General features: G+C 42.7%; 1 protein-coding gene across 1 annotated transcript in view; it reads right to left on the bottom strand.

Moving 5' to 3' along the window:
- Nucleotides 1–160: 160 nt before the first annotated feature.
- hectd4 (HECT domain containing E3 ubiquitin protein ligase 4) overlaps nucleotides 161–23,185 on the bottom strand; it is a 32,067-nt gene continuing 9,042 nt past the window's right edge. Inside the window, exons 18-75 of the mRNA XM_086075827.1 lie at nucleotides 22,809–22,933; nucleotides 22,447–22,600; nucleotides 22,264–22,364; nucleotides 21,961–22,159; nucleotides 21,620–21,739; nucleotides 21,441–21,545; nucleotides 20,893–21,056; nucleotides 20,466–20,711; nucleotides 20,142–20,334; nucleotides 19,639–19,743; nucleotides 19,465–19,557; nucleotides 19,220–19,388; nucleotides 18,979–19,114; nucleotides 18,771–18,915; nucleotides 17,252–17,418; nucleotides 17,012–17,158; nucleotides 16,731–16,915; nucleotides 16,466–16,619; nucleotides 16,106–16,386; nucleotides 15,805–15,991; nucleotides 15,599–15,680; nucleotides 15,330–15,532; nucleotides 15,076–15,211; nucleotides 14,175–14,357; nucleotides 13,922–14,086; nucleotides 13,661–13,830; nucleotides 13,390–13,505; nucleotides 13,213–13,316; nucleotides 12,753–12,914; nucleotides 12,515–12,663; nucleotides 12,281–12,360; nucleotides 11,948–12,111; nucleotides 11,633–11,870; nucleotides 11,384–11,520; nucleotides 11,174–11,300; nucleotides 10,948–11,085; nucleotides 10,686–10,822; nucleotides 10,440–10,600; nucleotides 10,180–10,361; nucleotides 9,890–10,095; nucleotides 9,676–9,806; nucleotides 9,372–9,577; nucleotides 9,112–9,291; nucleotides 7,565–8,964; nucleotides 7,291–7,498; nucleotides 6,843–7,212; nucleotides 6,622–6,725; nucleotides 6,210–6,333; nucleotides 5,769–5,959; nucleotides 5,519–5,665; nucleotides 5,262–5,381; nucleotides 5,014–5,169; nucleotides 4,827–4,930; nucleotides 3,745–3,966; nucleotides 3,494–3,660; nucleotides 3,200–3,395; nucleotides 2,885–3,107; nucleotides 161–2,060 (exon numbers count right to left, since the gene is read on the bottom strand). Of these exons, the coding sequence (XP_085931953.1) occupies nucleotides 1,924–2,060; nucleotides 2,885–3,107; nucleotides 3,200–3,395; nucleotides 3,494–3,660; nucleotides 3,745–3,966; nucleotides 4,827–4,930; nucleotides 5,014–5,169; nucleotides 5,262–5,381; nucleotides 5,519–5,665; nucleotides 5,769–5,959; nucleotides 6,210–6,333; nucleotides 6,622–6,725; nucleotides 6,843–7,212; nucleotides 7,291–7,498; nucleotides 7,565–8,964; nucleotides 9,112–9,291; nucleotides 9,372–9,577; nucleotides 9,676–9,806; nucleotides 9,890–10,095; nucleotides 10,180–10,361; nucleotides 10,440–10,600; nucleotides 10,686–10,822; nucleotides 10,948–11,085; nucleotides 11,174–11,300; nucleotides 11,384–11,520; nucleotides 11,633–11,870; nucleotides 11,948–12,111; nucleotides 12,281–12,360; nucleotides 12,515–12,663; nucleotides 12,753–12,914; nucleotides 13,213–13,316; nucleotides 13,390–13,505; nucleotides 13,661–13,830; nucleotides 13,922–14,086; nucleotides 14,175–14,357; nucleotides 15,076–15,211; nucleotides 15,330–15,532; nucleotides 15,599–15,680; nucleotides 15,805–15,991; nucleotides 16,106–16,386; nucleotides 16,466–16,619; nucleotides 16,731–16,915; nucleotides 17,012–17,158; nucleotides 17,252–17,418; nucleotides 18,771–18,915; nucleotides 18,979–19,114; nucleotides 19,220–19,388; nucleotides 19,465–19,557; nucleotides 19,639–19,743; nucleotides 20,142–20,334; nucleotides 20,466–20,711; nucleotides 20,893–21,056; nucleotides 21,441–21,545; nucleotides 21,620–21,739; nucleotides 21,961–22,159; nucleotides 22,264–22,364; nucleotides 22,447–22,600; nucleotides 22,809–22,933 (10,602 nt within the window). The 3' untranslated portion in view covers nucleotides 161–1,923. The remainder of the gene's footprint in view (nucleotides 2,061–2,884; nucleotides 3,108–3,199; nucleotides 3,396–3,493; nucleotides 3,661–3,744; nucleotides 3,967–4,826; nucleotides 4,931–5,013; nucleotides 5,170–5,261; nucleotides 5,382–5,518; nucleotides 5,666–5,768; nucleotides 5,960–6,209; nucleotides 6,334–6,621; nucleotides 6,726–6,842; nucleotides 7,213–7,290; nucleotides 7,499–7,564; nucleotides 8,965–9,111; nucleotides 9,292–9,371; nucleotides 9,578–9,675; nucleotides 9,807–9,889; nucleotides 10,096–10,179; nucleotides 10,362–10,439; nucleotides 10,601–10,685; nucleotides 10,823–10,947; nucleotides 11,086–11,173; nucleotides 11,301–11,383; nucleotides 11,521–11,632; nucleotides 11,871–11,947; nucleotides 12,112–12,280; nucleotides 12,361–12,514; nucleotides 12,664–12,752; nucleotides 12,915–13,212; nucleotides 13,317–13,389; nucleotides 13,506–13,660; nucleotides 13,831–13,921; nucleotides 14,087–14,174; nucleotides 14,358–15,075; nucleotides 15,212–15,329; nucleotides 15,533–15,598; nucleotides 15,681–15,804; nucleotides 15,992–16,105; nucleotides 16,387–16,465; nucleotides 16,620–16,730; nucleotides 16,916–17,011; nucleotides 17,159–17,251; nucleotides 17,419–18,770; nucleotides 18,916–18,978; nucleotides 19,115–19,219; nucleotides 19,389–19,464; nucleotides 19,558–19,638; nucleotides 19,744–20,141; nucleotides 20,335–20,465; nucleotides 20,712–20,892; nucleotides 21,057–21,440; nucleotides 21,546–21,619; nucleotides 21,740–21,960; nucleotides 22,160–22,263; nucleotides 22,365–22,446; nucleotides 22,601–22,808; nucleotides 22,934–23,185) is intronic.

Here is a 23,185-nt window from a genome sequence, read left to right as displayed (position 1 = left end):
GATGCAACACAAGCCAGTCAAGGGGGCCTTATATAAAAAGCACGGCATATAGGGGACAAAACGTGTTTTCCCACGCAAACATCGTCCATCATGCTCTGAAGAACAACCCAGTGCAGTGCAGTGAGGTTTCAAGGTCAACAGAGCAGCAAGGGACTCCTAGTGTTTGTACATGAAGACGTCTTTATTGTGACACAAATCTCAAATGCCATCTGATTCTTTACATCTGTATGTATAATCCATTTTTAGATGTTAAGTTTCCAATGTGCAAGAGGTAAGACAGTAAAAGTTAAGTTAATGCAACCATAAATAATTGTAATAAATATCAAGTAAATGTACAGCACACATTTCTTTTTTTTAATCACAACCCCTCCTCCTGTGAGTCCTTTTGTCACCCGTCTAATTCCCCCGTGGGAGGAAGTAGAAGCAAGCGCGTCCCCAATAGCAGCGGTATATTAGACTCTCAAAAAGAACAGAATCCAAACTAAAGTCTCAGGCATGTCAACAATGCAATGTGTCACATATCAATTCTGTTGTGTTATTCACCTTGATCAGGTCAAATGGTTTTACTTGTACAAGAAAACATGTTGCACCATGAGCTGTAGAAAATGAATCCGTCCGAGGATGAGAAAGGTGACACCCCCCCCCCCCAAAAAAAAATAAATACAAATAAAATAATACCACAACAAACTGGATATCTAACAGACATCACAGTTTTTTGCTTTTGTTTTTTTTTTTGGTTTGTTTTTTAAAAATAATCTTTTCTTGGAAGAGTAGTGCAAACCAAAACGTGAATCAGCAATGAATAAAAACTGCACGCAAACATAACAGTCTATTTACATTTGCTCCCCTATTATATTTTTTACACAGCTAAACATTTGGTTATGGATATAAAAAAAAAGAGAAAAAAAAGAGGCAAAATCAACAAGATTTTGCCTTTTTTTTCCTTCCATTAAATAAACCATGAAATAAACCAATTACAAGGCAGAAATGAAGAGAACTTACTGCCCCCTCCCCCAACCACCGCCAAGTGTATGAGTGTAGATCGTGTATGCTGGGGAGAGCGGAGTGGGGTTGTTTCACATTCAGTAGCAAAAGCACACAGGTGGGAGGGGCTGCTCATGAGAACACGGTCTCCCTCCTGTCTCACAACACAAGTACATCACCAAAGCAACTTGCGGGCTTCACTAATAGTAGCATCTATAGGACCACCATGATCTCACAGATTAATGAATTATTCTACTATAAAGATGGAAAGATTGCTTAAATACCATCTCTTCGGAGTCTTTGTAAGATTGGTTCAGGTTTTATTCCTATACATTTCTCTATGACTTTTTTCATAATCAGTAACTAAGCCCACACAACACGACTTCCTCTTTCATACCTCAAACTCGCAGCATCGCTCTTGACAAAAAAGGCTTTCATCTCAGTGTAAAGGCATGTTTCACGACATCTCCCCACTGATGGAACTCAGGAGGAGGCATTAGCGGTTCGGATGGAAGCCTTTGCGCCGATTCACATTTCAGCGCTACACACCCAACCTAGATCAGTGCAGAGGTTTCAACACATACATTAGTGTAAGGTTGCGGTGTACTCGTCAAAAAAAAAAAAAGCTAGGGGGAGTGATCAAGAACCAGTGTAATAATTGTCTCACTCCTCAGTGCAACTAGAACAGATACTCATTAGATGTGTAGTTTTGTGATAATCGTCCCTGATATACTCAAAAATCAAAACATGAAGAAAATATCAAGAACAAAGTCAGGGGTCAACATGCAAAGCATTGAAAGCTACCAAAAATTAAATGAACGTTTAATCCAGCAGATCAGAGGAGAATCTCTGAGGCAGGCTGTAGGGGGTCGGGTGATGGATGTAGGATGTCAGGTAGATTAGGGGTTGATGAAAGAGAAGAGGGTCTTAGGCCAGGTCTTAGCCACTGAGCGGGTCCTCGCGGTAATGGATGGCGTAGCGGAGTTTTTCCAGCATCACGTCCACAGAGGTGTACTGAGGCAGTTTGACCATGAACATACAGGTCTCCACGCGGATGTAGCGAGCGTCGGGCTGACCTGCCATGCAGAGAAAGGCGATTATAAAGCAATCGCTGATTGTATAATCTAAAACAAGTATTTACCAAACCAGTGTGAGATCTTGTGGGATTTTATTTAACTGGTCAAAAATGATTATCATTTACTACAAAGAATTATCTTTGTTCATCTTATTTGTACAATTAACTTGTAAATCCACCTGTTGCCATTCATACACCAGAATAAGTCTTCTTTTTTTTTATGACCACCTGGGGGCAGTATAAAACTAACAGAATGATATACTGTTCATTGTTTCAACTCCTCTATCAGCTTATCAGTACTGCACAAATATGAGTTGTTCAACAAGGAGAAGTAATATAATACAGTATTATATGATTGTGTGTACAGTTGACTCCCGCTATTTGTGGGCTGGCGAATAGCGAAAATTGTGAAATCTAGCGAATAAATGACACCCATTTAAGTGTATTGAAAATGGGGGTGTGAATTGCCTAGTAGCTGGCGATTCGAATCAGCAGATAGATTTCGTTCACCAAATTGACGGCCATCTTGACTTGTGACGTTATCTCTGAATTGACAGTAAGGTATATTCCTTGTGCACAAGAGTGCCCCTTTTTTCCCCCCTGGAGCACTTGCCCCCCAAAATCTCTGTGCACGCCACTGCTGGTCAGACTAACTAAACTGTAGCTGTCAAGCGTGCCCAAGGCTGGTCCAAAACGGCCTCATGTTAATGTATCCATAAACACATCTGCGGAAGATTTTTGTATCTGCACTTGTTGCAGCAAAAATATTATGATGCAGCAACAACAGCCCTCCTCTTAAATTCAATTGATGCTGATGGCCATTACCTGCAGCTCCATCAGGAGGAGCAATCTTCATGGGGTACGGAGGGACGTGGGCAGTGTCGGGTCCTCCGTCCTTGCAGGGACAAGTGAAGGGGATGCGCTCCTGGTTGCAGGCAAACTTGATGAACTTGCAAAGCTCCTCCTGAGTGAACATCTCCAGAGCGGTCCAGAAGAATTCAATGTGCTGGTCCGTCTCCATCAGACCCACCTGATACATGGTGTGAGCCTATCAAGAAAGGCACGGCGTGATCATGAATACAAAATTATAACGGAGACGTTGGGATTATAAAATGAATATAGCATGTAAGGGTGGTAAACCTTGAGGAACTCTAGGTTAATGTAGGGCAAGCCGCAGGTCCGCAGCTCCATCTCCAGTGGGCTGAGCATGGTTAGAAGCTGCAGGGGAATTATGGAAGCCAAACCTGCACGCACTGCTGTCATGCACTCAACATTCTGCAGCTCCCTCAAACGAAGGCTCTGGACTGCCCGTGCGTACACATCCTTATTCTCCCAGCTACAAAACACAAGACCATTTAGGATGTAGAAACGAAAGACATCTTTGTGAGTTAAACGGTTATTTTAACACACGAAAACGCATCTCCCAACAATCACCTGACAGTGAGGTTCCGCCCTCCTTGACAAAGCTCAACCTCCTCACCCGTCATTGTGACGTAGGTAAAGGTACAAGAGGGCCTGCTGGGAGAGTCGGGGCTCTCGCCTGAATGGTGTTGGGAGGAAATCTCAGCACAGAGTGCCTCCAGCTCAGCATCATCATTAACCTACCAAGCATAAACAAGACAGAATTGCGGCCAACAGTTAAATCTGACCAGAGGAGATTAAGAGGACAGCTACTAATTTCGTACATTTTCAAACTTCTTGACATAGTTGTATGTGAGCATATCTGCTTCCTGGAGGTCCTGCTCTGGGTCGAGGGCCTCGCCCACCAGACCTTTCCAAAAGGAGCTCAATAGGTCCAAAGGAAGCGGCACGTCAGCACGGATGGCGATGCCCAGTAGCTGACCAAAGAAGTGTAACAACTGCTCCTCCGCATAGCTGATAGGACATGGTGTCAATATATACTTCCCCTGAGCAAGCAAAAGGACAAAGACACACAAAAAAAAGAACATACCTTGATGATGTACTAGTGACACTGTAGTTTAACTGATAAAGACTGTAATCCAATACACACACACACATACTCATACATTTGTACTTCATATATTTGTACTAATATACTGTATTTGCAAAATTTTTGCACCAGGTACCACCTACAAAATATTTGTCTCACAATGACCAACATCAAAATACAATACTGTGTACAGTATTCCTCCTAAACTGTATATTTAAGATGTTTGTAAGCCACTAGCAGTATGCATTAAAACAATCTCACAGCAAACCACCAAACAAAAACGTTACAAAAAGTACTTTAAATATATGGTGATCTAATATCAATTTACTCACAAACGTACTACTGTGAAATCTGGGCCTCTTGAGTTAAACATAAAGCCATCATTCTGTTGCATGAATGGCAACAGTTGGATACATTGAGTAATTGTACACGCTGACATCAAGTGGAGGAGCATTTAATTGTTCATCTATCACTATACATCACTGGCATGGAACAACGAACAATGATACATCACTATTAACACGAAAGCCGTGATTTGTACCTGGTGTAAAAAAGAATTTTCCGTAATGTTCAATAATTCTAATTCATTATTTGAGGACCTTTGGCAGATATGAGATTCAAATTGAGTAATTAAATACAAATAATGTAATTCATCTTTTTATCACCTGACAGCACTAATTACAGCACGTGCGCTTCTGGTTAGATGCCATTTGCATTTCATTGCCTTGCATTTGTAAACTGCAATGAAATAGTTGAAGCTGTTGTTTTTTTTCAACAGCAGAGAAAGTGATCCACCAGTCAGACGGTAGGCATTACCTTGTTACGGTTGGCTGCAGCACTGGGACAAGGCAGCAGCAGAGAAAGAGCTGAACTCTGTAACTCCTTGCACACCTGCCAAAGGAAGTGTCTAAAGGAACCACCTAGTCGGACACAAACACAGGCGCTATATATAACCTGCCATACCTATCGTCAATATAAATATGTAAAATGTAGATAATCCAACTTGTGCCATGAACTTCCTCCCCGGTGAAACGGATGTTGAACGCATAGGTTGGGTCCCCTCCGCTGGCCAGTTTCACACAAAGCTGTGACGACGGCATGCATGCAAGCTGGCGTGCCGCCTGGCAGAAGTACGTGTTTTCCGATGATCTGATCTCGCCTGCAGGGTATCAAGAGAATGTAAGTAAAGATACAGTATGTACGATATGATTTTGTACAACAAGTTGAAATAGTCTATCTCTCTCTCTATACCTCCCACAATCTCAAGAGGGTCCAATGTAATTTCTGGAGCTGCATGATCTGCTGTTCGCTGTACTGTGGCATTCAGTACTCTGTTCATTACAGTGACTTTAGTGTCATAGTAAATCAATCCTGTAAGCATAAAAAAAAATAATCAAGTGGTGAAAATCGGGCATTTTGCAAGAAAAATGAGCAGCACACGTCTACAGAGGGAACACTAACTGACACCCCCCAATTCTATCTGCTAAAAGTACCAATGTGCAACTCACCTTTCGCCTCGCATAACAAGGCTGCAATACTGTTCTGATAAGTGCACGTCTGTCTTAGCTCCACCAGTGGCAGGGAGAAACTCTCCAGTGTGTTGTTGAGCGACTGCAGCAGAGCAAAACGCAAGCGCAAGCTCTCTATAGACACATCTTCAAAACACACACAAAAGGCTGTTAGAACCATTTATATAGTTGAGTCACCTACAGAGTAAATACCTGTGTAAAGATAAAGATGATGAAGTGTGTTACTAACTAAGCAGGCAGGCCACACGTGGATCGACACAATCACCAGGCTCCAGGTAGACTTCATGGGGATGTAGTCTGGCTGGTGTGATAGCAAGGTGACGACACAGCCTATTGATGTACTGGACCAATGCAACATCCATTTCTAAAGTCCACTTCCTACATGTTTTCTGGGCATGCCGTGTGTCTATACAGGTGCACCTGATGAAGATAGATTACCGGTAACTACTAAATGGGAGGGATACATTGTTATGTCATAATCACGGACCTATAAATGCATGCTTAAAAAATACAGAGTACTTAAAAGCAGTATATTCACTTACATGAACTTCCAAGACACTGCATAAATAAATACTGTGTGTATTTATAGAATATGCATAGTATGTTCTGGGAAGCCAGCATGTGACAGTATCGACATTACATCAGAGTGGTCTGGCATTCCCAGTCTCACCTTTCAAAGTGGAGGTCGTAGCCACATGCCAAAATTGCCCTCCAGACGCTGCGGATGTCCTGCTTGGCTCGGTCAACTGCAAACTTATGGAAACCCTCCAATGTCAGGTACTTCTCCTCTGAGACTATAGAAAGGAAACACGCGTGAGCGGCAGCTCAGCGTTTATGGAAAATCATCAACTCAAACACAAGTGCACAATAAGCAGTATTAGTTTTTCCAAGTCAAAGACTCAAATTTCATTCTGGGTGTGCATCGGCTTGAGATCACAATTCTTCAGTCGCTACTTTTAACAAGACTGGTGAACATGTGTTGAACACCTATTACAGGAAGTATTCTACAGTGTGAAGCATGATGGGTATGTAAATTCATACATTGTTTGTGGTGTTTTATTGTGTTTATATTATTGAAGAACCTTCAAGTTTTTTAGCAGGCGACTTTTCCACATCTTTCTCGTCAGGTCTGGATTTCTCAGGAGACTTGGGTTTGAGGACTGTCTTTTTCTCACTGAGCGCAGTCCTAGCAGAGATACGTAGAAAATAAATTGAATTTGAAATTCATGGACACAAGTAGGAACGCACCTATAGTACCAATGAAGTAACTGGAAAAAAAAATGTTCTTCATTCACTCTCTTACCTTACGCTGTTGAGAACAGACCTTTCCTTAGTGGCAGGTTTGGTGATTGGCCTTTTGGTACTTACAACCTTGCCTTGATGCTGTTCTTTCCCTGCCTTGCTGTACTTGTTCTTATTGGGTTTGGGAATGCCATACTTTCTTAGAATCTGAGTAAGTTGGTCTTCAAGTACTTTCTTAGGAGACCGGACATTGGTAAAGAAAGTATGCAGTAGGTTGCCAGGGGTCTGAGAGTTGATTTGTTCTTTGCTGAGGTAAATATCAGACACTTTCACTGGCTTGGCAGGTGTGAGGCTGAGCATTTGTTCAGAGTGAATACAACTCTTAAAAATATCCATAAGAACGTCTCTTGCCCCAGGAACAAGCTTGTCACCTTGGAAAAGATATGTTTTGAAATTACACAATGAGAAATAATGTTGCAGAGAGTAACAATTCCTGGTCAAATACAAACCTCTAATTGATTTGTCCAGAAAATAGTCTTCGAGAGCAGAGCTGCCCTGAGTGTCAAACAGACTTTGGTTAACACTCGAGGCTGTGAGGATCTCCTCATTGGTCAACTCCATTAATTCCTCTTCACCTTCCAGACTGGACAAACCAATTAGGTCACTGCTGTTAAAGAGACTGGCACGTATTTTTTCCACTTTGGCTCGAGATCGCACCTGGAATTAATAACAAATAAATCAGCAAAATTGAGAATTTAACACAGAAAATAAACAAGAACTCACTTCAATGACAGCATAACCTTTGATCGGCCTTGGCAGGACTGCATTGCTTTCCTGTGAGGTGACCGTGTTCACAGAGCCTCCGTCTGACACCGATGGTGTCTCTACACTATCCACTGGCTCCCCTATGCTGCCGAGACTCCCCAGGCTTCCTGTGCTACAAAGAGAAGTATCTAAACTCTCCTGACTTGAAACGGTTTGGGGTTCATTGGAACCCTGCTGGGGGTAGTTTCCAGCAGAAGCTGCTGTGGCAGGGTTGACTGCCGGGACAGCTAATTGTTCCTGTTCAGCAGAAAGTTCACTGGCGGTGCGAGATGCTCCCTGAGAGGAGCTGCAGACGGAGGTCTGGCTGGTCGAAGCTGATGCGCTCACACTCAGAGCTGGAGTCACGCTGCTGGAGCTGTCAGGACTCTCAGGACCTCCATTGTGGGGGAAGGGGCGCTCAGACTCAGTGCTCACTTTGCCACCCTGGGGGCTTGTGACCCTAGCCCCCGTTTTTGTTTTCTTAGGGTCCTCTTCCTGCAGAGGTATGTACACTTCATCTTTGAAAAGCCCTCCGTGCGCATTGCAAGCCCGGCGGATGGCGTTACGAACCACCGCCTCTTCCAGGTGTGTAGGGATACCAGAAAGCACCAAAAGACGGCTATGGGCAGTGGGACCCACCAAAGCCTGGCAAGCGTCTGTCACTGCATCGCTCGTCACACTCAAACCCTGGGGATCCTTATTCGCAAGATGTCGAAGAATCATCAGAAGAGTTAGGCAGCGGTGGAACCACAGCATGTCTTCAGGTTTACTACCCGCCATATTCAGCAGGGCGCTGTCACTCTCTGACAGCCGGGCACCTCTACTTCCCCTTTTACCCGAGACCACTGCAGCTACTGCAGCCGCAGCTCTCTCACGCTTCATCTTCACCTTCTTACGTTTTGACAGCAGGCTGGGACTCTGCGGCGTCTGGCCAGGGGATGAAGATGACGACGATGAAGAATCGCTAAGGTTAGGGGCACTGGTGGAAGTCAGGGTTCCAACTGTGGAACCTCCAACATTGAGAGGCAGAGTGACCTCTGCCACAGCTAGACAGACCTCCATCAGAGCATGGAAGTAGGTGGAGAACCTGCTCTGCTCTGCTGCCAGTGCCAATGCAACACCTCCGGATGAAGATCCCCCAGCTCCAGCTCCTCCCGCCGTCCAGCCCTGAGTTTCCCGATCGTAGAGCTTACGGAGTTCTGTCTGCAGGGCCATGAGTACTGCGAGGCAGGGGTTAAGCAGCAGAGCAATAGAGCTGGACAAGCCAGCGGGGCTTTTACGCTGCTCCAAGTGGTGAATCTTCCGCAAGAGTTCAGCCAGCAAGTGAAAGATGAGTTCTTTGATTGAGGGAGCCAGATCTGTGGTCCAAAGTAAACCACCTAATACAAAAAACACAAATGTATAATTTTCTCAAGCAGCTTTTAAATCATATTTGTTACTAACAGTATTATGATTACCGAACACAGTTCAGAGTCCACAAAATTTGAGTGTGACTAATGCATAAGTGTTCAAGATGTGACACCAACCCAGCAGTTCTACCACTTGTAGTAGTACAGAGGACGGCACCGTGTCCAGCTCATCTTCTGACCGCTCACTTCTCTCCCCCAACTTCCATGTCAACAGCTGCTCAGCGAATGCCATGGCTAAAGGAAACTCCAGAGGCAGGGAATGTAACACCAATACAGCACCAGGAGGGGGTGACACTCCTATAATCAAGACACATTTTGTATCAAATGAATAATTGTACACACATATGCTATAAAGGCATAATTTAGTGACTACATACCCAGCTTGATATGGACTTTATCAGTAGGGATGATTACAGAGGGGTATTGATTGGTGGTGGGAGGGGGAGTAAGGCCTGTGTTAGCAGGTGAGGCATCCAAAGGATAGCACACAGCCTCCATCAGATTAAGTTGCCCATTTCTACGCACTTTGTGGCCCAGACCATACAGCATTACCCGTGCCCAGGGAGCCTTGTACAGGCTAGAACTAATAGAGGGAAAGGGGACGTTTCACATTTCAGCAGAGGATAATAAACACAATGTATAGTGATTGGTGTGAAAAAAATTAACTGGCAGTTATCTCACTCTTTGCGGCAGCCAAGTTGGCTCTCCTTGCAAGATACGATCACGAATGCAGCCCCTGGAAAACTGACGTCCATGCTCACTTTCGACTCTGTTACTGGGAACTCCTCGGATGTAAACTGCTCTGGTGCATGCTGTTAACAAAACACACAACTTCTCATTTAACGCTAATCCACATTTAGAAAAGTAAACTGAAACATTGGTAAGCAGAGCAAACCTGGAGGAAACAGCAGATCTGTTTAGTTAGCTCAAGTAAGCTTTCCTCTCCCTGATGCAAAGCACGAGTGATGGCCACAGTCAGCCATTCCCGGATGGGTTGAGCATTTCCCTGGTAAAATAGGTCTGTGGGAGAGCAGCTTTGGTCTTGAAGGTTGTGAAGCACTGACTGGGCCAGGAGGATCGAACCAGAACTAATAGTACCATCTGTAAGAAGACAAATGTTAAAGGGCGGTAGGAAGCGGAGCTCACAGGCAAAGACAGTTATTTCTACTATATTTGACCACTCACCAGGGAGGGGCGGAGCCAGAAGCTGATTAGACAAAAGTTGTAGGTGTTCCAAGGTGATGTCTCGGATCGCAGGTATGTGGAAGAGTCGGGTGAAGGTGTGGGGACTTTTCGGGGCATAGATGTTCAGTAGGGCCATTCGGCAGTATAAACGGGCCAGTGCGCTTTCACAGCGCAGTAGCTCCCTGAGAAAAATGAAAACAAAAAAAGTAACATCAATAAAAGTCAGCTTGCTTTTATGTGCTAGTAAGGTCAATACATACCTGTGAATCTGAATGTTGCTACTGTCCAGTGAAACTAAGCCATTGGCTGCAGTGCGTCGAGATCCAGCAGGCGGGCGCTCCAGAATTTCAATTGGGTACCAGTACCTCACCAGCACGCCCTCACTGCGAAGGTAGGTTTCCACCTGTACCAGCTCATTCAGCTAGAGAATTTTTTTTTTTTAATAAATAAATGAAACTTTACCCAGTATTGGCACAAAGCATTGAACTGTTTAGAATTGCACTTACAGAGTCAACATCCAACACGACTCCATGCAAGCCAAAAGTCTTCAACATGCCGCGGATGGCAAACTTGGGCAGTGCTGTCCCACCTGTAGTGCTGTTGGTATTATTGCTGTCTGTACAGCGGATTACCACAGTCAAACCTGGAAGAAGATGCAAAACAAAAAATTATTAAAATCATACTACATTTTGTGTATTAGCAGTAGAAATAAAGAAGTTGAAAGTGCAATGCCAAGTATGAGTAGTAATAATGTATAGGTAATGCTACCTTTGCGAACTTTGTCAATCGTGAATTTGTTGGCCTCATCCTTGATATCTTCTATGGTGGGGAGGTACAGGTCTCGAGGAATGCCGCCATTCTCCTCATACAAGAACTCCACTGTCTGTCTTGCAATGTCTACCATGCCTGTTGCCATTTAAACACACTATAAGCTCTCGAAGATGTTTTAAGATAATTCTACATATGTTTGAGTTGATGTATGCATTCTTTTTACCTAACTGCAGGGCTCCTTTAATTTGGTCCAGACCAGATTTCCTCTCGGCTTCATTACGGAACCTCCTTCGAATAGTAGGGAACACTTTGGTTTCCCACGCCTTTACCAGCAACGCATAGTGATCCTCCTGAATTTTAAAGGTAACCGTGAAAAAAAAAAAAAAAAGCACAAATGGTGACACTGTCACTAGATGACGAGGAGCCCACTTACCCTTGGGACATCATCATCATCCTCATCGTCACTCTCATCATCTGCAATAGGCGGAGGGTGTGGATCAGGCCCAGAAGTTACTAGATTTTCATAGCTCAGCTCTACTTTGTAATGGCAGGACAGGTCACTGTTGTATTCTAAAAGAGAGAGATAAATGACAAGTTATACTCATGTTGCCAGTCACATATAAGAGAGTGATTTCTATAAAAGATGCATATTTTTGGGTAAAACGGAAACATATGTATATACGTTGCTGCGGGACTGCCACTGCTGCAATCCGACAGGGAGGTCCATGGGAGCCTGAGTCAGATGTAACGCTTGCGCCTGCGTCATTATCACTGTCTGAGGCCATGGCAAAGGGGAGCGCTTCAAAATTTGCACTTATTTCTTCCGCAAGGTCAATGCACAAGTCAGCAGCATTCCTGTGTGCTTGGCCTTCGGCATATGCAAATGGGCGGTTTCCAAAGTTGGCTCGAATTTTTGAATTCTACAAAACAATGGCATTTATTTTAATCACAGAGGAAAATTGTACAGTAGAAATAAATTTTACTTTAACCAGCATACCTTCTTTTGAATGTGAACCAGGGGCCACATTCCACCCGCCACTTCCTCAAGGATTGGACTGAGCCTTTGGCCACAATAGGTGAAGTAAACCCGTCCTTTCGGGGCCTGGCCGGGGGGTGGAGGTGTTCCTTCGGAACGCTCCCAGCCTATTCCAGCCACATCACCTGTGTTTATGTAAATGCAGCGTTACCACTGGAATTCCATAATGTTAAACAATAAATATAACTTTGTAACTCCAGAAATATAGAATACTTATTATAAGAGCACTTCGCAAAAATAAATTTTGTGGAAAAATAAAATACAAGCAAACCAAAAAATCAAAACCCCTCTCACCAGGAAGGAGAGACACATCTAGCCTGACACTCTTCCACTGTAGCAGACTGGACCCATTATAATGCACTGCCCTTCCATTACTGCCACAAAGAAACAGACAGAAAAAAAAAACAGGTCTCAGTGAGAACAACACAAATGGATATCAAACAGCACTCTTACTGGAGACAGTACATAATAAAATAAATCACTAAGTTTAAAGTGTCCCATGTCAATGTGTATAAAAGGTCAACTTACTTGTGAAACAGACATGTGCCAACAGGGTTGGTCCATGCTCCATCTCTCTTTTCAGCCTCTGTGGCAAAACCAAAGGACACAATGGGGCCACTGTCCTCCTCAGAGTCTCCATAGGAGACAACTTCTATCTCCCAGTAAAAAGAAGGTGCCTGTGAGGGTAAAGAAAATGAAATTAAAAAACTGTCAAGGGGCAGCGGATCAAAGGAAATTCTTAACGCTGATCTAATAAATGACAAACCTGAATTGGCACAGGAGAGGTGGCGTAAATGAAGGTGCCACGGGGGAGCCCTCCTCCAGCACTGGGGTCAGCCAAGAAAGTGACAGAGGTAAGACGGGATGAGAACATGCAGGCCCGGACCGGAGGGAAGACTCGGGAGGGACACCAGGTTATTTCCTTGGGCTGGACAGGCATAATAGAGGGAAAGAGTTACAATCATTATTGTCTCCCATTCTTCCAAGGTTTTGCATGAACATTTTTATAATTGAACATACCATTGACATAGGAAAACGTGTTGGTAATATGATATTATTCTCTCCAAAAATAAGTAGTAATAGAAAAGGCAATAGTTATGAAGAAAATATCTTGCAGCAATTGTTCAACAGTCAACAATAGCTGCTACTGATGATTATTATTTCATTCAACAATTTTCTTAACACTGTGATTGTAATTTGCAAATGTATAAACACGGTAACACCACCTGGCGTCTGTCTGTCTGAAGTGGTGGCGGTGGTGGACGAGCACAGTCTCGGTATAGCATTCGCACTCTTTCGCACTGAGCCTCAACAATACCAAGACGCTCCCCTGCAAACACCAAGAAGGGACAAAAACTGAGAATTATTGTCTTCAAGACATAGGGTGTATCATGTTTTCTTACCAGGACTACATTCTTGAGCAACCAAGTTGAGCACCTCCACAGCTGCAGGACACTGCTGGATGAACTCTTCACAAAAGGAGCTATCCTCCAAGAGCTGTGCCATTACCAGGCATGCCCTGAAAATCAGAAGATCATTGTATAGTTGTTCTACAGTACACATGGTCATTGTTAGCGCTCTGAATCCACTTGAACCAATCTACTGTTCATAGTAATAAATTACAAAAGGATTAAAGGGTGAAAAAATGCTTGGAAGGACTGTTTTTGGACTGACCTAGTTCTGATCTCAGCAAGCAAGCGAACTGCAGCCATCACCGGGCTAGATCCATCTCCAGAAGCTGGCAGAGAGGTGTGAATGGATAGACTGCCCTCCTGTGGCAAAAGCATGGATTGCACTGCTTGCACTACCTTCTCAGTGATCGATAGCTTGTACAAGGGCAATGCCTGAGGATTGGGAAGAAGGATCAGACGAGAATCAGAATATTGTTTTCCATTAATGATAAAAGGTGATTACACTACAGGGAGGAAGACTTACCTCAGATCTGGGTGTACATAGCCGTGATATTGGTACTGTCAGCACATCAGAGGCTTTACAAGTTCTCCTGTAGTCACAAGAGGGGAATTTGACAGTTGCAATGCCCTCCTGCTCATTGATAGACATCACAATTCCCACACTGCCCAGCACTCCTTTACCTATCACCTGTAGATATGAAATATATGTTAAGATGTTGAAATAAGTTTAACAATGATACAATTTTTAAAGAGCCTTAATAATTTGTATCCTTTACCTGGACCTCAGACCCAATTTTAATGGTTTCTTTGAAGCCCCCCAGAGCACAGAGTGCAGCAACCGCCTGCCTGCCAATGGCCTGGAGCTTAGCCAGCTTCCTACCACTGCTGCTCCCATTCTCCAGAATACTCTCAGCATACTTCCCCAATTGGGGGATGAACATCAGTGCCCTGGAGAGCACCTAAGATAAACACAGAGTAAACATTTATATGCTTAAGAGAAAAATTGTGGGCCTGATTTACTAAGATCCCAAATAGCGGGCACTAGATTGCATGTTAACAAACATACATAATGTGTGCGTTGTTGACAATACATGTAATAGTGTTGGACACCAACATATTTAGAGGGTGTTGCTCTTTAGGTAAGTTTGACTTTTTTTTTTATTTTAACATGGAAAATTTGGGAGAACAAGGCAAGCGCAAAATGATGTTTAAAGTGATGGAATTGGAGGAAATGCAGAGTTGAAGGGAGTTTTGTCATATGTGACTGGCTCCAAATCAGCTATTAAATTAATCAGATGTTCCAATTTAGCATATTTTAGTCAGGGGAAATTCAAGACAAAAATCTTATTCATAATGATATGTTCTCTGTGCCCATACCAGCCTAAAGATTGTGGAATATGTATTAAGCAGAAAAATACACCCGTTATTATCCATCCCAGAGGGCTGACATTTTACCACTTGCTGTTGATTGAAAATGACATGACAGTGCTTAAGGGCTCATGTAACGACCATCATAGCTCACCTGTTTTGGTCATGCCATTTTCGCAAGATATTCATTCATATTCCACAAACACAACATTAATCAGAATACAGTGTAGTGTAGGTGCATAGAACATATTGCACAGAAAACTTTTGACATGACTGATGAAGAAAGCAGCAAACATGAATAGCAATTACTTTTTCAGCAGTGCTCGTCCAGATTTGCGCCGTGTTTGACTCAGGGGCAGTAAGTAGACTATGCAACAAAGCAATAACCTCAGCAGCCATACTGTTGGCAACATGCCCACTGATGAAAGGCCTAACAGGGTCCGACCTGTAGAAGACGCAATTTACAGTTAGTCGCTTGACATCACTTGAGTAATTTCGTCCAAAATATTAGACACTAAATTTACAAAAAAAGATTTGAATGCTTCCACACGTGGCAAGTGTACCTGGCCAGATCACTGTTCCTGTCCCTACAAGCGGATGTTTGGGCAGTTTTCTTCTTGTCGCCAGCCGTGATGCCTCCAGCGGTCTCTTGGGCCAGAGTCTCTACAGGCGGACCAACACTCACTATCAGACCAGATTGAGCCCATTTAGTGGCCTTCCTCAGGGCAGCAGATGCTTCCTCTGTGATCACCTCACAATGTCCGCTCTAAAAAAGTAATACAGTTTAGAACTGAGAAAAAAAGAAAAAAGAAAATCATATTGTATGTCTTACTTTAGTCATATCTCTGTCCATTTTGACAACCTTTTCCATGTTTGCACCGGTGCCAAGACGAAAGGGGCGTCCCTCTGAACTGCTACATTTTAGAAAGGGAGCAAGAATACACGTTCAGAAAATCTTGAGCAGGCCAAAAACTGTGCAACGAGAAAGCTAAACTAAGCTTAGGAAGATAAGATCAATAGAATCAAGTGAGCTCTTACCTTAGAAGTGGTTGAAGAACCTCATGAGATGACTGATCCTCTCTCTTGTGGATGAATATAGATAGTTTACCATCAACTGCTTCCCCTTCTTCCCCAATATCTTCAGTCTTCAGTGCTCCTTTGGAACTGGCTCGAGACAGACTCGTGTCTGGCTCAGAAGAACTGGGGGACAGCAAGGTCTGGCAACCTGATAAGGATTTGGCAGCATTAGTAGAAAATATTAATCTCATGTACTATTTAGAATTTATGGTTTTGAGAAAGTACCCCAGCCAAATGTTTTTCAATTATGCGAGCGACAAACCTGGTACAACATAGTCTGCCAGCTTGGCAAGCAGCAAGGCAGCGATTCGCGAGGCAGGGTCGTTAGCGTCTTGTTGCTCTGCATCAAACGTGTTAATTGAAAAGCTCCATGATGGTAGGGCCACGTTACCACAGTCCTCTACGCTCATGAGAGGCAAGGCAGCTCGACAAAGCTGCAGGATGATGAGCACCAGCTTTGGGGAAGGTCGCTGGTCAAGCAGCAAAGACAAAAGCTTCGAAACACAGGCTGGTTGGCTCAGGATAGCTTTTCCTATGTGGCTCCTTGAATGAAATGTAAAATACATTTACTGTATAAATACACTCTCAGACATTAAGTCTATAACTACACGGCAAAGCTTACCTAGAAAGGTCATTGAGAAGACTAAGCACATCCTGCAAGGCATCATTGCCAGCTGCTTGATTCCCACAACATTCTGTAGCTCTGGCCAGATGATTGGTCAGCAAACTGGACACCTGTCGAGCCAAACCTGAATGTACTCCATCCGTTGAGCCACCTTTAGTATAAGAGAAAAAACAATTCTGCCTGTGACAAAAAATCAAAAAGTGCAGGATAATGCCATTCCATTATATAATTTTTATACTCATGTACAATATTTTAACCTTACCTTCTACTTTCTCCCACTCAATGCAGCGGTTAGCAAGCACCTGAAAAGCAGCCCAGGCCATGGTGGCTACCTTCTGCTTTTTGGTTTGCTTCTCATTTGAACTGCACTCCCTCTGACCACTCAAGCTACACAAGCTGTCCATGAGCTGAACCAGCCCACTCCGAACTAGGCACTGCTCCTCACTCCTTTGGAAAGACATGCAACAAAATAAGGTTAAGTATGGTGAATACGCTCCATACAAATGCACGAGAGGATAATAGGAGAGATCCTAAGTCTCTTGCCTTGTGTAGGGTATTGTGCAAAGCAAGCCAATACTGTTGGCACAAGCAATGGGGTAACGAGCACAAAGAGACACTACAGACGTCATCGTTTCCCCGAAGGCCTCCTGCACCTGCTCTACCATTCCACCACAGGTCAGCTCCTCAATCCTGTACACATCAAACAGATTTACAAAGACAGTAGAAAAAAGAGATAGGTGTATGCAATGCATGTTTTTTTGTGCGGTAGCATCCTTTTATTACCTTGGGCCTCCTTGCAATACCATAGTAACAGGTCCAACCAGGTGGGTGACCCCACCCACTCTGACAGCAGCAGTGAGCAGCTCTCTCATATGGACAAGCGCCTGCTTTCGTGTGCTCCCACGGCGCCAACGTGTCTGCGCAGCAGATAGAAAACTGCTGCTTGATACCTACATAAATAATGAATATTTTTCAGTCAGTAATGGAAGGCAACATAATCACTTTGTGTAATTAATTAGATTATAATGAATATCTGTACTTTACATCAGTATTTATTTTTCCTGATTACTTTTTTATTTTACTCCCTACATTTGAAAAGAGCCCTCTCTACTTTTCGACTTCATACATTAGCATAATATGCATGGCTCAGTCGCGTGGTTGAGATCTTTATGGAGTAATTGATTGGGATCTTAGGGCTGAGAAGATCCAGAGAAGCAAGATGTTCACCATCCATGGCCTTATTTACGATAAGTGTTTGATATTGTCAGCTCTAGGGATGGGTGAGTACCAATACCAGGTATCACGGGCCAATACCCGGCCTTATTTCAAGGTATTGCCATTAATTTCATGCAATTTTAAGGAAAAATTGTGGATTGGGATATGTACTTTCTTCTTTTCTCACTCTTTAAAATGATCTTGTCTTTTTATTTATTTTAATTTTATTTTATTTATTGGGGGGGGGGGGGTAATTTAATGTATTTAAAAACCAGTGGTATCTGTAAGTGACTATTCAAGAGTTGAGTAATGGTACTGTGGTGGTTTCGCCAAATTTGCCCCCTAGTCAGCTACAAGGATCATTCTTGGCAAATATGTTAAGTTATGCGTCTAAAAACCTCAGGCTTCCATCTAAGATGAGGAAAAACACTTACAGGCGAAGTGGATTTGTCAGCTGTAATTACTAGCTAAATTAGCATTCCTTGTTAGTCAGTTAATGTTAGCAAAACTATTATTCTTTTTCCTTCTCAGTACAAGCGCTATAAGTTAAAGCTGCTCTATAGCAATTTGCTCCAAAAATATATTTACAATAGCCTTTTTATTTGACCATTTATGACTCAAACATCATCTAATTAGCAGATTAACACCACTGGCCAATAGTTTTTAGACTGTAATCGGCTTTGAATATCCCGGCCTCTGTCTGCGTTTATGACGTCATGGGAGTGTACAGTTCCATTTTTCGTCCACACTTGGTATTAGCGATTTAAAATTCAATTTCCTGCATTTAGCAGCTTTAACAAAAGATAAAAAACTATTTTTTATACAGTTTTCCCAAATAAGTATTGCATATAATTGATAGTGACCTCTGTACTTGGGTACATTTTCGAGTGTGCGTTTTTTTCTTTTAAAATACGCTAAATCAGTAATTGTTACTTAATTATTATTATTATTTTTTTTACACAAGTACAAGCACTATCTGCAGTTCTACTTAGTTTGGGTACTGTTTTCACCTCTGGCTCTGATCAATAAGCAGTTCAGTGCATGCAAATCCAGTTATTATGGGAATTTGCATAAACAATAGACTTACAGCTTGATCAGGTGTAGTGCCGATAAATGCAAAGAGCTGACCAAGTAGAACACTGTATGTTGGCTTGTCTCTACTGTCTTCAACCGCTAGAGACTGCAGCAGTGTAAATGAGCTACTGCGATGACTGGTAGGGTGATGTCGCCTTCTGCAGAAAAAAAAAAAATATATTTTTTTAAGGTTTAATCTATCAACCAAAATAGAAAAGTACCTTTGAGCAGCATGTGTAAACTCCAGATCTTGGTTAGCAATCATCTCCAAGTCAGAGGGTGCAGACATGCTGCGCAGGAAGACTGGCTGCTTCACAATGGAGATGGCTGTTTTGGCGTCTGATACAGACTTACAAGCTGATACAAAAGTTAAGAGAAAATCACAGTGTCCAATACCGAAAGAATTAAATACACAGAAATGCAGTTTAGATACTTTAATTAGGATTAGAAGAGGATGTCTACCTGAGCCTGGTGTTCCAGCAGGTGTAGTGGTTAAGCTTCTGCAATGTGGTGCTATGGTAACATGTAGCAGTAGCTCTGTACGGTTCATCAGACTCTTCACAAGTGCCTTAGTTTTAGCTAGTGGGGTGCTACTTTTAAGGTGCATGGAGTTTACTTCATGAAAGAACTTCTCCCTGTTGGTGCAGATATATTAATTGTTACAGATGATGTTGATTTTCATAATAAATTCCTGTATTTTAATTGACTTGCCTCAATCCAAGTACAACATTTTCCAAGTCACTAAAATCAAGGGGGACATCTTTCAGGGAGCAAAGAAGCTCAAGCTCTTTAATCTTATTCTGACAAAAAATAATAATAAAAAGGAAAAAATTAATTATCAAATTATTGTGCTGCGTCAAATGCATTGTTCGGCAGGATACCTCAAAGAAGTGGTAGTCATGAAAGAAAGGAGTGTTGTTCTCCAGCTTTCCCTGCTGAGCCTCCTCTACCTCATTCTGCCATTTCTGCTCCAATTCTGCTACACTCTGCATCCAACATGGAAGATAATTATGCATAGTTTATTTTGGTTCTATTTAGGGGTAACAATTGTGGAAAAACTTGCAATACTGTATCATAACAATATTTTGGCCACAACAAAATATAGCAATTCAATGAATTAGAAGAAAATTAACCACAATACATCAAGATATCTACTGTATGTAAGGGAAGAAGGGATAACTTGCAAAAACACATCAAGACTTCCAACATAAGTAAAACAACACGTTTACTAAAAGAAAAAATTGTTTGGAAAGCAATCTATTTATAATTGTATATTGACTTCAACAGACTTCATAATTTATTGGTGGTACAGCAAAACTAGTGTTATCCGATGTTCTCGATCTCCCTGATCGAGAACATCGTCTTTTGCTCTAAAAATGCATACCTGCAGTTGACGCTCCATCGCATTTATCTTCTTGAAGGTCTCTGCCATGATCTTACAGACCAGGTCAAACTCTTCTGTGTGCTCTTCACGGTACTGGTAGTTGACAAGTGACTGCAGGCCATCCACCAAGCTGAGATGCTTTATGACACATGAAACTATAACCTCCTCCATGACATCTGGCCGGATCACCTCTCTTTCAGGAATGAAATAATTGCTTATTGACAAGAATACAATATATAATGTAAACATTTAGTAAAAAGGTATAATCATATAAAACAAACATTATGGAAAAAAAACCCTGGATGGTTTGCATACAGCCCTTACTTAATGCTGGGACGAAACTGTGGGCGAGCTCTTCCAGACACCTCACGCAACCTTCCCATGATGCCTGGAGGGAGCCGTATGCGCGGCAAGTCGAAGTAGGCGCCGGCTGTAAAGCCTGGAGGCGGAATGAGCACATCGGCAGGGTAGGTGAATTCACGGTCCTCCTCGATGGTTAGTGGCAAAGGTGAAGGACTTGGAGTGAGAGCAGGAGAGAGTGCACCATTTGCTTCCACCTGCCACTGGCACCTAAGGAAAAATATATGTGTCAACATTCTGCATTTAATTATGACACACCTTTTCCTTGAAGATATGGGTGACAGCATAGCAAGCTGTGGTTAAAAGTCATGTGTAATTTTATGTTCAAATAAATGAAACTTAATAGTACAAAATAAAAATGTCAAAGTTTTAGCTTTATTTGATGCATTACCTTTGCAGCAGCTTTGAGCACAGCAAATCATGGCAGGCATCCTCCTCTCTCGTCACCTCTGGCCCATTGTATAGAATGCGCAGCATTGAGCAAGCAAGCACTGACAGGCCAAGTGCCAGGTCTGCCAGGAAAGGGAGGCCTCCAGAGACATCCTCAGATGATTCCTGAAAAAATTACATCAACAAAAAAAAAATATTGTACAAGTAATGGGGTGATAGTAGTTCATCTATAATGACTTTGGAGCCGAAGGGTCACAATTCAAGTCTCACTGCAGACAAATGTAAAAATAGCAACTAGCTGTATAAGAGATCCCAGTCTGCTTCCTGATGCCACTGTCAAGGTGCCTTTGAGCAAGGCAACGACCTCACCACTGTCCTCAACCAACCCCCCTCCCTCCCCCAACCCCCCAAACCTGTGATGTGTGAAACACAAAAATTAGTTTTCATTTCCCCTTGAGGGATTATAATGATGAACATTTTTTTTTATTAACATTAATGAGACAGTACATGTAAGGATTCTACCCACATGTCAACATTAATGTATTTTACCTGAGCTCTGACAGTGCAAGAAAACCCCCACATGGCTTTATCAGGGGTGTTGTGCTCTCGCCCACTTCTCATTTCAAAGGAAAAGGTCACTGTGTCACCTTCAACCTAAACAAAGATAATAAATGTAGGCAGTCAAGAGGATAGTTCACCATGTACATATTGCTCACAGCTTATATTACCTTGACGAGATCTTTGGGCCATCCTGTCCCCAAAACACTGCGACTGCCATATCCTAGAGTGTTTCCTCCATATTCTGTTACTTTACGGCTGTTAGTGTTGGGACCGGCATAAATGACCAACTAAGAAAACAAATAAAGAATACATTGCAAATAGCAAAAGAGCAGGCAAAATATCAAAACTAGAGCTGCCAACCTATAGAAATTAAATTCCTTCGTCTCTGATGTTAATCTATTTTTAAGACTAGCGGCGATTGCGGTTAGCATCAAGTAGTTTTTGGTTCACATCTGATTCTGCTAGCTTACACTGCTATGGAGCAGAGTGAGCAGTGAGGCATTATTACCTTGTCATAGTCATATTGCGAAGAGCAGCGGGAATCAAAGCGAAGGTATAAACAGCGAGCCCCTGGAATGTGCACAGTCTCCTTGAATTTATAGTTGTCACGCACAGGATGCACAGTCTCTACTGTCTTGCCAGCAGCCCAAGGAGCAGGGATCTTCAGTCCTGTCAGGAATCCTGGCTCCTCACGTTCATCAAGAATTCTAATCAAGTACAAAATACATCTTGCTTAATATCTGACATTTAGTAAAAGCACAGCTATCGACCAAGCATTACTATTTGATTGATGGCCCTCCATAGAACCTACTTGTCATCAGCGGCAGAGGTCTTAATCCCCTGCCCTACACAGCCACCCAAAAGTGTCTCTTCTGAGAAAAGTGGAGACTGAGTCTTTAATAACAGAGCAGTCTGAAAGGAAAACAAAAAGGAGAGCAGATGTATCATTCCATTACAGGATCATTTTTTTGATTTAATACAGACGTCAACAAACCTGACTGGTGTATAAAACCAGCTGCACTAACTGAGGCATGAGGGCATCAGCTAGCGTGAGGGTCTGCAGGTTGGGGTGCATCAGAGAGGTCAGCAATACTGGCAATAAGTGCCCCAGCATGGTGGCCTTGGTTACCTGTTCCAAACCTTTTAACCTTTAGAAAACAAGAGCAAGGGATGACTCTGGATACTACTTGCCAGTGAGTAAGAACTATGAACAACAACAAAAAAATACATTACAAAATTGTCCTAATTTACATCCAACTACTTTCATTTGTGTTTGTTAAAAAAGTATTGCGATTGTGTGAATTCACATGACAATGTACCAAATTTAAAAATGTGTGCAGATTCTGGGAGGATCACCTGGTTTCCTTGTCAGGGATCTCACTGTTAATGAGAGCCGTTGTCACCTGCTGCAGCGTCTCCAGTGCCTCATCACATCCCACCAGGATCTTGGTTGCTAAGGAGAGAATGCTGCCTTGAAGCTCCTGAGGACGCCACAGAGAAAAGGCCCACACTTCGGTAACTCTGCTTCCAAAATGTCACATCACCGTAATGCTTGCATGCCATGTTTTATTGCTTTGCTGTCATATCTACAGTTAAAACAAACACAGTAAATAACCAGAGTTGACGTTTCTGTCATTAACCATTTGAAAATGAAAATACAACACAGCATCCTTAACTGATGCTGCAGTGAGTGTAAAGAAAACAAAAATCCAATATAAGAGGAAGGGGTACTT

The sequence above is a fragment of the Leptonotus elevatus genome, chromosome 5 (assembly GCF_054856555.1).
Source record: "Leptonotus elevatus isolate MCC_2025b chromosome 5, RoL_Lele_1.0, whole genome shotgun sequence".
Lineage (NCBI taxonomy): Eukaryota > Metazoa > Chordata > Actinopteri > Syngnathiformes > Syngnathidae > Leptonotus > Leptonotus elevatus.
This window is presented reverse-complemented; position numbering and strand designations above follow the sequence as displayed.